This window comes from Sus scrofa, chromosome 2 (assembly GCF_000003025.6).
Source record: "Sus scrofa isolate TJ Tabasco breed Duroc chromosome 2, Sscrofa11.1, whole genome shotgun sequence".
Classification (NCBI taxonomy): Eukaryota; Metazoa; Chordata; class Mammalia; order Artiodactyla; family Suidae; genus Sus; species Sus scrofa.
In genome coordinates this window covers 97820505-97833621 of record NC_010444.4, presented here as the reverse complement: position 1 = coordinate 97833621, position 13117 = coordinate 97820505, and the positions used below count along the sequence as shown (strand labels likewise).

The following is a 13117-nucleotide window of genomic DNA, read 5'->3' as shown; positions in this document are numbered from 1 at the left end:
ACCATGAGGATGCGGGTTCAATCCCTGGCCTTGCTCAGGGGGTTAGGGGTCCAGCATTGCTGTGAGCTGTGGTGTAGGTCACAGATGTGGCTCAGATCCCACATTGCTGTGGCTGTGATATAGGCCTGCTGCTGCAGCTCCAATTCAACCCCTAGCCTGGGAACCTCCATATGCCTAGGGTATGGTCCTACAAAGCAAAAAAATAAATAAATAAATAAAATAAAATAAAAAGGGATAACCATGAATAAAAATACTTTTTTTCTGTTTAAAATAATGCTGCATATACTTTTCAAAATATATTACTAAACTTTAGAAATTGATCTTTGTATTTTTTCATAAACACCTTCTCTCAAAATGGCATCTCAGAAGTTAAAGAGCTTAAAAGTTAAGAGGGTTTGAAGGCGTTCTACTTTGGTCATTTGCAAAGGTCCTTTAAGTTCTTAACAACATTGAGTACTCCCAAAGAAGCAAGGATTATTCTTGCAAAAGGGCTCAGTTACCATACGGATGATCACTAGCTTTGATGGTGATATCTGTCGTTTCCTTTTCAGGATCTATGCTTGCACCACTGGTGGGTGTTGAACCTAATTTCCCATCTCCAGGAATTGCTGAAACCAGCGTCACACGGAAATACTCGTTAAGCTCAGGAATATCATCATCAAGAACATAAATATTCAGGACCTATAGATATAAAAATCCAGAGGCATTAAACAATGAGGCAAGTAGAAACTATTTACCACTTATCAGAAGAAAATAAAACAGCCAATTAAACTATCTTTAATTGAAGTTGCTTTTAAACATGACAGATTTCTACACAAACTTAAATCATTAAGACAGAAAGCAAGAGAGAGAGACAGAAAGAGAGATTTGAGAAATTAATTCTGTAAATAATAATGGGTGGAGTTCCCATCGTGGCTCAGTGGTTAGCGAATCCGACTAGGAACCATGAGGTTGCGGGTTCGATCCCTGACCTTGCTCAGTGGGCTAAGGATCCAGTGTTGCCGTGAGCTGTGGTGTGGTCACAGATGTGGCTCGGATTCCCCATTGCTGTGGCTCTGGCATAGGCAGGCGGCTACAGCTCTGATTAGACCCCTAGCCTGGGAACCTCCATATGCCACAGGGGCGGCCCAAGAAATGGCAAAAAAAAAGACAAAAATAAAATAAAATAAAATAAATAAATAATAATGGGTGTTGAGCAGTAATATTTTTATATAAAAATATCCTAGTCATGTATTAATATACCATATATGATACACTGATATATCAATATCATACATATATTCTTTGTACCAAAGACAGTGGTATTACCACTACACATTATTTAACAGGATGTGGCAGGGTGGTACAAAAGGACAACGTATCCATGTCTAGTTCCTGCCTAAGGAAAGCCTGACATACTCAGAAGCAGCATTCTAGAAAACAGATTCACAGTGGGCCCTAGAAGCCTGGCATAAAAAAATCTGTCCAAAATACATTATGAAAGGAGGTAGCAGTAACTCAGCCATGCTCTACAACATGTAAGTCAAAATCTGAAGTATAAAAAAAAAAAATTCCTGCTTCTTTTATTAACTGAGCAAGCATGTTTTGACATCTACAATGTGGCAGAGTTACCGTCTTTCATAGGAGAGATCTGTGAAAAAACACTTTAAATGCAATATAAAAATGTCATACCAGAGTTATGTACCAAGTAAATTGTGAAAAAAACAATTTATCTGGTAAAGGTTTTACAACAGACAAATTTGAAGCAGATCTTTTTTCTTTTTTCTTTTTTTTTTTTTTTTGTTCCTTTTTCTTTTTAGGGCAGCACCTGTGGCATATGGAAGCTCCTGGGGCTAGAGGTGGAATCAGAGCTGCAGTTGCCAGCCTATGCCACAGCCACGCCAGAGCTGAGCCATGTCGGCAACCTAAACCACAGTTCACAGCAATGCTGGATCCTTAACCTATTGAGAGAGGCCAGGAATCAAACCCGTATTCTCATGGACACTATGTTGGGTTCTCAACCTGTTAAGCCTCAACAGGAATTCCTAAAGCAGATCTTAATGAATTAGTTCTGGTTGTAAGTAATAATGAGGGAGGACATTCCAAGTACAAGGAACAACAGCGCAAAAGAGTCAGACTTCTGGGAACTGCAATTAGACCACTAGGGCTGGATAGATAGTCAGAAATCAGATAATAAGTACCTTTTATGCTCTCATTTTAAAAATGAACTTCATTCCATATAGTAAAATTAAAGAATCACAAGCAAGAGAATGACAAAATGAGAATTCCATTTTTAGAATCAGCAGGATGGCAGGATGCAAATGGAGTGAGCAGAACAAGAGAAAACATGAGGGGTTGAGTTAGGAAGTGACTGGCCAGAAATAACTGATTCTAAACTAACTGCAGTAACAACAAAGATGAAGAGAAGCGAATGGACTTGAGATTTGTTCTGGAGATGGAAAACCTAGGCCTTAAAGACTCAGCAGAGGGAGTAAGGGACAGGAAATCATATGAGTGGTGGGGGGGAGGCTCCAGCCTGCAGTTCCTATGTGATAAGGCTGAACAACAGTAGGAGCCAGACACCAAGAATAACAGAACAGTGACCCAGCATCAGGCATGAGATAACAGTCTACCTCCACAGCTAGAATATTGAGATAGTCAATCCAGAGAGTTCCTCCTTTAAAAGCACAAATAATTGAAAACAAGTTGGAAAAAAAGTTGAAAATCTTTTAGATGCCATGAAATTGTATTTATGTTTCTGTCTATCAAATCTATTAGGCTAAAAAGATGTTTTGTTTTCTTAGGCGCCTAAAGATACTTCTGTAGCATTTTCTTCCTAGGGCAAGCAGAAAACAATAAGAAAATTTTTAAAAAGAAACAAATTAAAATTAAAAACAACTAAATAAAAACATTTGAAAAATGCACTTCCAGTGTACATTCCTGTACTGCAACAAAACACACACACAGTTTCCAGGCTTTCTTGCTGCTAGATTTCTAGATGTGGTATAAGTATATTTAATTAATCTACTCCATGGATATTAGGAAGGCAGTAGCAAAGTAGAGACCAGCTTAGTGCTGTTCGTGCTGGAAAGCACAATCTTGGCCCATCAGCAAACATCTCAGTTTCCAGTCTCTGCCTCAGTAAGACTAGGAGTTGGTGTAGATCCACCAGGCATTATGTTATAAACCAATCCTATTATTCACTGCTATTGTTGCTTCAAAGGTTGACTGGTTTTCTTAAAGAACTTTTTAATTGACAGAAGAAAATAGTTTAAATGACTCTTGGCAGGAACACATACGACTATTTTCCTGACCAAAATTTTCCTATCTCTTTCAAAATATATATGAATTGACTTTATAAAACAGTAGTTCCCATTGTATTTTTATTTTATAATTGGCAAATTTTCTAAGGGAAATTCTAAGGATCAACTCTTTTCCTAGTAGGAGCATTAAAAAACTACCACATACTATCAACATTACCTGATAAGAGAAAGAGCACTTTAAATCCAAAAAAGTTGTGAAAATGACAGCATCAGAATAAAAAAAAAGTCCTTTAAATGGAATAACTGCAACCTTATGGAAACCTACTGGTTGTCCTAAATTTCCTCATTTTACCAAAGAACAGTAAAACATTTATCATGGCTCTATCTGCAGACTGCTATTTGGGAGCGTTTGTTACAAGTTATTTAATTTGTTTCCTTCTTCCCTCCTATCATAGAAATTTGGTCATGCTTCCTTAGCTTTGACTCTTGAAATCTTATATCTTAAATTTTCTCTAATTTTATCTTTTTCACCTAATTAACTCCCAAGTTCCTTAGAAATTTCTTCAAAGATTATATTTGCAAGTCATTTTACTATTTATCACTGATAACCTAGAAGCTACTTACATTACTAGTGAAAAATTATACTGATATGAATATTCCAATGCACTAGACTAAAACAGTGTAAAAAATTTTTCACATAGGAGGAGGTCACATATCACTTTCACTTACAAGAAGTGTCACTTATTTCTGGAGTATCCATTCAGAAATCAGCATATGGCTCATGGAAAGTTTTTGATAAAATTGGTGATCACATGCACTTCAAAACAAAGAAACATCACCTCATTTTTCCAAATTTAAAAATAATTTGAGATTACAGTTAGAGGAATTCCTCTTGGCTAACTGGAACAGTATAAATCAGAATTCTACAGTTTCTCATTGTATCAGTAATAACAAAAAATCCACAATGATAAAGTTTCAAGCTATACCAGTTTTACTGATTAAAGAACAGATAAAACTGTAACATCATTCAACATCCTTAATTTTTTCTTTTGTAGAAATAAATACAAAAATATTTTATACCATAATATGGACTTAATAGCCTAAATATTTCAAACTGCTTGGAAAGCAAGAAGCTGCAAATAAATTACAGAATAAATAGATGAGGAAAAGCTTTCTAGGAAGCTTTCAAAGAAACAAAGAAGGTAGGGTTTACCTCTGATCTCTGCCAAGGAAGGAATGTGATAGTTCCACTGGCATTAGCAAAATCATCAACAAGGTAATTAACACCATCAGATTCGATCTGCGAGATGGTGTAAAAAACATGCACATAATCCAGAGCTCCTCTGGTTCGCTCCACTACGCAAGAAATGGTGGATCCCTCCTCGGCAATCTGAAATTGAACATAAATTATTTACAAGTATATATCAAGTCAAATCAGTGATAAAATTACAAGGCTTTCATTGAAATCTTTCTACCGTAAACTTAATTCTGTAACTTTCAACCTCTCTAAGGAGGCCTCTACATTCCTCCAAATGTATGTTTGACTGCTAAAAAGTATTTACAATCATTGATCTTCCTACTCAGTCCTCTAAAGGGATAATAAGGCAAAAACAATCATGAAAATGAATTAACTATATATGTAATTCATTCATTGAAATCTCCTGTATATCAGCCACTGTGCTGGATGCTATAGTTACAAAAGATTGGGAAAAAAAAAAAAAAAGCACAATCCTTTCTCTAAGTCTAAAAAGGAAAACAAACTCATAATTGTATGATGAACTCAGTATCAAAGGAACTGGTAGAGTGTGGAACACATCAGAGAGAACTTCCTAGGCATGGACATAGGAAGTAATAGAGGGGATTGGGTGAAATCATTTCACAGGTGGTATAAAGAGTTCAGCAGGGAGAGCCTTGAGAAATTCTGGGTGGGAGACAACAGTCAGATAAAGGAGGTCACCAACACAATGCTTAGTATCTTTTTGATATTTTTGTCTTATTTCCATATATGTATGTATACGTATGTATCTGCACAATTTTTTCCACATGGAAAATAATTTTACCCACATACTTTAAGGTAATATTTAAAAATTATACGGAGCAGAATTTGGGATATCATTTAGAATAGATCTTCAAACTCCTCTCAGTCTCTCAATTCAATTTTATTTTTACATTATCCAACATAATTCATTTAAAAAAGAACTAGCAGTTCCCGTCGTGGCTCAATGGTTCACGAACCCAACTAGCATCCATGAGGACACAGGTTCGGCCCCTGGCCTTGCTCAGTAGGCTAAGAATCCGGCATTTCCATGAGCTGTGGTGTAGGCCGCAGATGTGGCTCGGATGCCCTATTGCTGTGGCTCTGGCATAGGCTGGCGGCTACAGCTCCAATTTGACCCCCAGCCTGGGAAACTCCATATGCCACGGGTGCTGCCCTTAAAAGACAAAAAATAAATAAATTAATTAAATAAATAAAAAAGAACTAAAACTGAGTAAATAGAGCTCAAAATACGTCTTAATATATATGTCATCTCTATCTTTCATATCAATAATCACCTCTGGTCATCATTAAATAGAGCTATTTTGCTGCCAATGCCAGAGCTGGAGAGAGCAGATTTGAAATTTATCTATAAACTGGCCAATAAATATGGAAGCACCAGGTAAATCAGGTTCTAGTAAATCCTGAGTTTCACTGAGCATCAGCACTCGTACACCAATGCAGAGCAGCAACCCTATGCCTCATAGTCAACAAGATCAAGCACGTAGTAACAATGCTCTAACTCTTTCATTTGCCTGCCCTTCACTAGCATAAGAAGCCCAAGATGACCACATGGTTGTTCAAAAGAGCCCTTGGTGTGTCTCCTGAGGAACACATCCCACCCCCAGGCCCAACCAAAACCAGAACTTCTAATCTGGTGGAGCCTAAAACATGGCAGTAGGAAACACAGTAACACACAAGCTGCAGTTTCTCTGATGCGACTTCCACAAGCAAACTTAAGGTTTTTTCCAAGGTATATGCTTTATTACCATATTTAAGAATTAAAACATTGTATAAGAATGTTTTTTATCAGGTCCCGGCCTTTCTTTTTATATATCACAGACCAATTTTTTTGGGTAGTGTTCTCCTGACCACCCTTCCCATTAAGTTCTACATTTTTCATTATGCAACTTGGCCTTGTGTGGAGATTTTTAGGAACCCACCTATCATGTCACCACAGAAGTAACTGTTCTGAAGGTGCAACTCTCCAACCCTAAGAGGCTGGAAAGAAGAGGAAGAAGCAAAGAGAAAGAAGTGCTCAATATAGCACCTAATTTAACTTCCACCTAGACATTTACATCAGCATTGTCATTACGTATGGTATATAAACACATACATAATGGAAAAAGCATGGCTTTAAGGTCAGAGTCCTGAGCGTCTTCACTCTACCTCTTACCAAACATCCGTAGCCTCAGTGATCTCTTCTTAGAATGACAATCACAATGTCTCATTGTGATTTTGGTGGAGGTTAAACAAGTGCTTTATATGCTACCTAGTAACACAGTATGTGCTAAAAAAATTTTACATTTCTTCCCCTTAAAATACAGATACACATACACGATAGCCAAAAAAAAAGCTACATAAAAACATTCCCTCATCTTATCAAGAACTTACATGCTTGTGTATTAAAAAAAAGGCAACAAATCCCCATGTATTTAGATTCCTATCACAATGGAAACAAATTTACTCCATTTTTTCACCCTCAATTTTAATCAGAATGAACATTCTGAATGAGTTAAATTAATAAACCACTAAACCATTAATCTGAATCTGTGACTATTCAAACTTTCCCTTTTATCAAGAGGTATAGACTAAATAGATCCAAAGACAACTTGAGGAATGTGATGTTTGCTAACAGCTTTTTTTGGGGGGGGGCAGTCACTCCATAGTATATGGAATTCCTGGGCCAGGGATCAGACCTGAGCCACAGTTGTGACCTACATCGCAGCTGTGGCAATGCCCAATCCTTTAACACCCACCGCCAGGCCAGAGATTGAACCTGCATCATGGTACTGTAGAGATGCTGCCAATCCTGTTGCATCACAGAGGGAACTCCTCCTTACAGCTCTTTATCAAGGCAATCATGTTACCATGCAGCATCCAGGACTAAGCATTTTGCTTGCAGGAATCATGGGGAAAGCTATTTGACCATATTTTTATTTAGTAAAGCCTTCCTTCAAATCTATTGCCTACTATTTTTAGTTTTAAAAAGAAAGGGGAAAAAATGATATACAATACAAATGTACGCAGATAGATGCTATGTATGAAAATTTCATAGAAAATAAGAATTTATACAATAAACTCTAAAGTTTTAAGTAGAGAAGTTTCAAAATCAGGTGTTCATAAAAAAAAATCACCTAGGATGCTTGATAAAAATTTGACTTTTATACTTATGAATTTACAGAGAAATGATATAATAACTGATATGTGCTTTAAAAATTACTTCAGCCAAACATGAAAAAAACAAGATTGGAGCAAGGCTGATAAATACTGAAGCTAGGTGATGGGCCATGAGGGTGCACTATTCTTATTTTTTTTCCATGTTTGTGTATGTATGACATTTTCCACTTAAGAAAAGATTTTAATTCAGCTTTTTGCTTCCCATTCCATCTCCCACCAGAGGTTCTGACTCAGAAATGGGGTTGTGATTCAGGAATGGTATCCAGAAATATGCATTAGATATTTCTAACCAAGGCTGTCCGTGCACAGCACTTTAGGAAATAGTGAACCATAGGATGGAATTAGTAAAACCAGAAGGTGATCAAGACATAGAGAATAGGAGTTCCCACTGTTGCTCAGCAGTAATGAATCTGACTAGTATCCATGACGTTTCAGGCTCCATCCCTGGCCCCACTCAGTGGCTTAAGAATCTGGAGCTGCTGTGAGCTGCAGTGTAGGTCACAGTGCAGCTTGGATCCTGCATTGCTGTGGCTGTGGCAAAGGCCGGTGGCTGCAGTTCCAATTCAACCCCTAGCCTGGGAACTTCCATATGCTAAAGGTGCAGCCCTTAAAAAAAAAAAAAAAGAAGATGACATGAAGAATAAACAAAAGATCTTTTGTACTATTAAAAATTCATCTAATTAATTTTAGAATCATAATATAAGCAAATTTTAAGCCAGTATGTGAAGAGGCATAACATCAAGTAATAATCATTAGAATCATCATCACTCAGTTTTTCACAAGAAATGACAGTAACCACTATTGTTTTCTCTTTTGAGTCAGGAATTGGTTACATCTTCAGATCATCAGAAAAATAATATAAAAGTTAACAGTGAGAAGAGTTTTAGAAATATATTTTCCTAGAAAAAATAATGCACTGTTCCAAGCCATGAACTGGCTTTCTCTATTGAAATAGAAGATTAAAGCCAAACAACTACACAGCGAATTAATTTTTCATCTTGCTTCATGCTTGGGTGATGATGTGTGATATCAGATTATATCAATACCACTTATATCTAAAGGAATCTATTCACATAACATATGGCAGGCACTTAAAAACACAGTCCAAGTTAAACAATACTCTCATATTTTCAAAGATCCCATCAAAATAGTTCTAAATTTATTCTCAAGCCTTGCGTTAATAAATATAAAACAAAATCCAAATATTAATTATAAAAGTAAAATAAGAAGAAGACCAAGTTTTATGAATCAGTATGAAAAGTAATTTCATAATTATGTGGTATATGAGATTGCAAGACATACAAAAACAGTACAAAAATAAGGCAGAGAGAAAATAATATCAAAAATACACAGAATAACAAAGTACAGGAAGGCAACATTAGAATGTGGTTACCAGGCTATATATCATCAATTCAACATGGATCCCACTTGGAATCCAAAGAACTATTAGGCATACCACCATCCCCCTCCCTCCAGGGCTCTAATCTGCATTTAAATTTATTCATTCTTTCAGTTAAATGTATTAGGCACCTGCTGTTTTTCATGACATGGTGGACCTGGCTAGGAGGAAACAAATCACAAAGTAACTGTCATATCTTTCAATATATCAAGTATTAGACTCCCGTATTCCATATATTTTCATTAATTCCATGTGAATATGCTTTCATTTTAACCTGAACAGTACTTTACGTTATACGAATCTATACAAAATGCAAAAGCATAACTCAGGAGAAATCAAAGGATATTTATTGGCCTCAGCATTTTTGAAGGGATGAGAAAAAAATTAACTTTTCAATTATCACCGCAACAACACAATGAAGAAGTACCAGTTGAAGCGACAATAGTTTTTATTTCTGAAAATGAAGCAAATAACCATAAAATTTAAACTCTGAAGATAACTCCAGGCATAGAGTAAATCGCCAATTCTCAAACATTTTAGTTTCAGGGCTCCTGAACTCTCATAACATTATTGAGAAGCCCAAGGAGTTTCTTGTTTATGTGGGTGAAATTTGTTGATATGTACCAAAAAAAAAAAATTGTGATGAGGGCACTGTTTTACATTTTTGCAATTCTCTTCCATGTCTAGCTTAATTGAAGACAGCTAGATTCTCATATCTCCTTTTGGAATCAATTTGCCTGTTGCTACTTGTTGTTTTGGTTGAACTATATCAAGACTGTATATATATATATATATACACAACTGGAAAAGGAAGAGGATTACAACAGTCTTTTCAGATAGTTGCAAGTATTCTCCCTCCTTATCTTACATTTGACAAGTGGTAGTTTCTCACAGTTTAGCTGCAATGTAGAATCATACTCTAATACATTCAAATCCATTGGTATACCCTGCACTTTGAATCAATCTTTTACCCATGCATGATTTTGTAACAATATGTTCACTGATTATCTGGAAAATATCAGTTCACTGAGTTACACAGATCTTCCAAATGCTGACACATTTCATTATACAAAATAAATACATCACACTTGCTAATTAGCAATCTTATCTGAAAAGTCTTTAAGTATTGTCCAGCTCACTTGGCAAGTAATATGTTCTCCAAATTCTAATTTTTGTTCACAAGCTCAATTTTTTATCATTGGCAACAAATGCTACCAATTATTTTCTTTTTAGTCTTTGGCTCACTTCATTTATTTTCAGGAAAATATCTGCCATATACCCAAGTCTGAATAACCAAACTTTGTCAGTCACTTTTTCAAGTAAAAATGGTGCTCCACAAAAAGAGCAGCTAGTATCTGCACAAGGGCTTTTCTTCACAACTATCACATTTTGTTAATGTAACAGAAGTGCTTTATTTGTGCTGCTCATTTCATGATATGCAATGCTTAAAAGAGAGGTATTCAAGGGTCGAGATTTTATAAATTAATGTTTTGTACTGCTTCATTAAAGATACTCAAGTGAATTTTTCACCTTTAAAACTATGGTTACGTGGTGGCAAATAAAACATAAACAATTGGCACAGTTTGGTACCACTTTCTTGATTTGAACAAAGCTGCCAGCTGCTAGCAATTTCGACAACCACTGCTTCTGCAGTGCAAATGTCAGTAAAACGAAAAAGACATCATAGTATTTTAGAAAATTAGATTTGACCTTTCTAGAACTTCTGAAAGATCTCAGGAATCCACAGGGATCCTTGGACTACACTTAGAGAACAAGTTCAGTAAGCAATCAATAAATAGTGACAATGGTCACCACCACAAAAATATTTCATGTTACTTCTGTCTTCTAATCACCCCAAGATGAAATTAAGAGTTATATACTTCTATGCTTAACATGCTCCAAAATGGAAATTCTGTAACCTTCCTGGCAATCAAATTCTGAAGTTTGATTTTTTAAACACAACACGTTTCCTGTATTAACCATCTGAAGTTTACTCTTTCCAATATAGATGTATTCTATTTCTCTCTCATATGGGCCTAGAGAATAAGCAGTCATGTTTTAGTTTTCTTTGCAGCATTTCTACTAGTATATGTGTTCTGGCTTACGTAGAGAAGTTGTCTTCTGCAATCAAAGGCTTGGCTGTACCTGTTCAAATTGTGAAATATCTGGGAACAGAACAGAAAGTTGCATACCTAGGTGGAACTAAATACCAGTACCAACACCACCTATCAGTGGAAAGTGTGAGATAAGCCAGTATTTGAAACTTTCTATAATGACCCAGAATGCCAAAGAAACACTCAAAAACTGTTCCTCATTTTAGACAGCTTTTAAAACTTATATACCTTTTTTTCAGTTTGGTTATTTATGCATCTTAGCTGAATCTAAATGTGTTGCTTTGAACTATGAGCCTCTTTGTGTCTTGATATTAAAATACAACTTCAAAAAATATTTGAATACCTACTCTGTTCCATTTTATGTGTTATAGATATAATAATGAACAATAATAAAACCTTAATATACTCTGAGCTCTTGCACTTTTGTGGTAGAAAGGATAGCCAGTATATAAGTAGGCTTATCAATAACACAGGGAATTGACAAGTGTAATCAAATCTACAAAAAAGTAAAACCAAGTGAAGGGATGGAGAGAAGCAGTTGGGAGAAGTGGGAGGATCACCTAAATAAAAAAGGCTTCACTGAGAAGATGTCTTTGGAGCTGAGACTCCCATAGCTAATCCTGAAGATCTGGAATAAAAGTGTTCCAGATAGAGAGGCTGGGAAGTGCTGATACCCTGAGATTGGAACTGAAACAAAGCAACTCTGACTAAAAACACTGACCAAAGAGAATTGCACAAGAAGTCAGAGCCACAGGCAGGTATCAAGTTATGAAGGGATAAGAAGGAAAACTGATTTTACACCAGAATGGCTCTCACAACCTGATAGAAGTCATCTTTTGAAAAATAGAGATGATAACATTAAAGACATAGGGGCAGGAAATACAACAGGTTAGAAGTTACAAGACATAAGCTCAAATTCCAGTTCCTCCCTTTGTATCTTAGGAGCGAAAAAAGGAGGGGGAGAGGAAAGAAAATCAGTATTTATTAATTGCCACACTGTGAATCACATATTTGATCCTATTTCATTTAATCCAATCAGAACTAGTTATTTTCCCAGGTCTCTAAGCTGCTGTTTCTAAGCCTATGAAGTGGAGAGAGTAATAATTAATATTTGTTCATTTTAAAAAAGGGAGTTCCCACTGCAGGGAAATGAGTTAAGAATGAGATTGCAGTGGCTCGGGTCACTGTGGAGGTGTGGGTTAAATCCCCAGCCCAAGGCAGTGGGTAAGGACCCGGCTTCACTGCAGCTGCGGTATAGGTTGTAGCTGCGGTATAGGTTGCAGCTGCAGCCTGGATCTTATCCCTGATCAGAGAACTTCCATGTGCCGTGGGTGTGGCCATATATAATAATAATTAATATTTGTTACAGTGATATTATGAGCTATCAGAAAGGCACATAAAAAAGGTAACGTAGTTTTTTTGATGACTGAATAGCTAACAGTATTACCACTATAAACATATTTCTTATTTTAAGTCACAGATCTGTATGACGTTTGTCCCCCCTGCCTAGGATATTCTCTTTCTGGCATAGAAAAAGAGCACTATTTGAAGATCTCTTAGGATTATCACCAAGCCAAAGAGCTAAGAGGGGCAATATTACACTCCAGAGAGCCAGGCATCCCAACTAAGCTACAATGAGGCCTATGACCTAGATATTTTTTCAAGCTTTACCCATTCATGTTTTTCGTAATTGCTTCAATGTACCTATATACTCCTCTAAACCTGTAAGAATCAACTTGCAAAGGAAAGACCTCTCTTGTTCCTTGGCATCCTTTCAAGGACACTGAGCTGCTGCTGTCAGACACAACACCTGTGAAGTAGTTTCACAAGATCTCACATTACTGAACAGGTAACCAAGATGATTACAAATCTTTGAAAACTTGGAAAGGACTGATAAGGACAGCAAAACCACCTAATGAATTAAGGT

The 13117-nt window shown here is 36.4% G+C and overlaps 1 protein-coding gene across 5 annotated transcripts in view; it reads right to left on the bottom strand.

Moving 5' to 3' along the window:
• Positions 1-13117, bottom strand: part of ADGRV1 (adhesion G protein-coupled receptor V1) — a 574200-nt gene that overhangs the window by 444226 nt on the left and 116857 nt on the right. For all 5 annotated transcript variants that reach the window (XM_021085372.1, XM_021085373.1, XM_021085375.1 and 2 more), the window contains 2 exons: positions 4456-4632; positions 501-681 (listed from right to left, as the gene is read on the bottom strand). In XM_021085372.1, coding sequence (XP_020941031.1) covers positions 501-681; positions 4456-4632 — 358 coding nt within the window. The remainder of the gene's footprint in view (positions 1-500; positions 682-4455; positions 4633-13117) is intronic.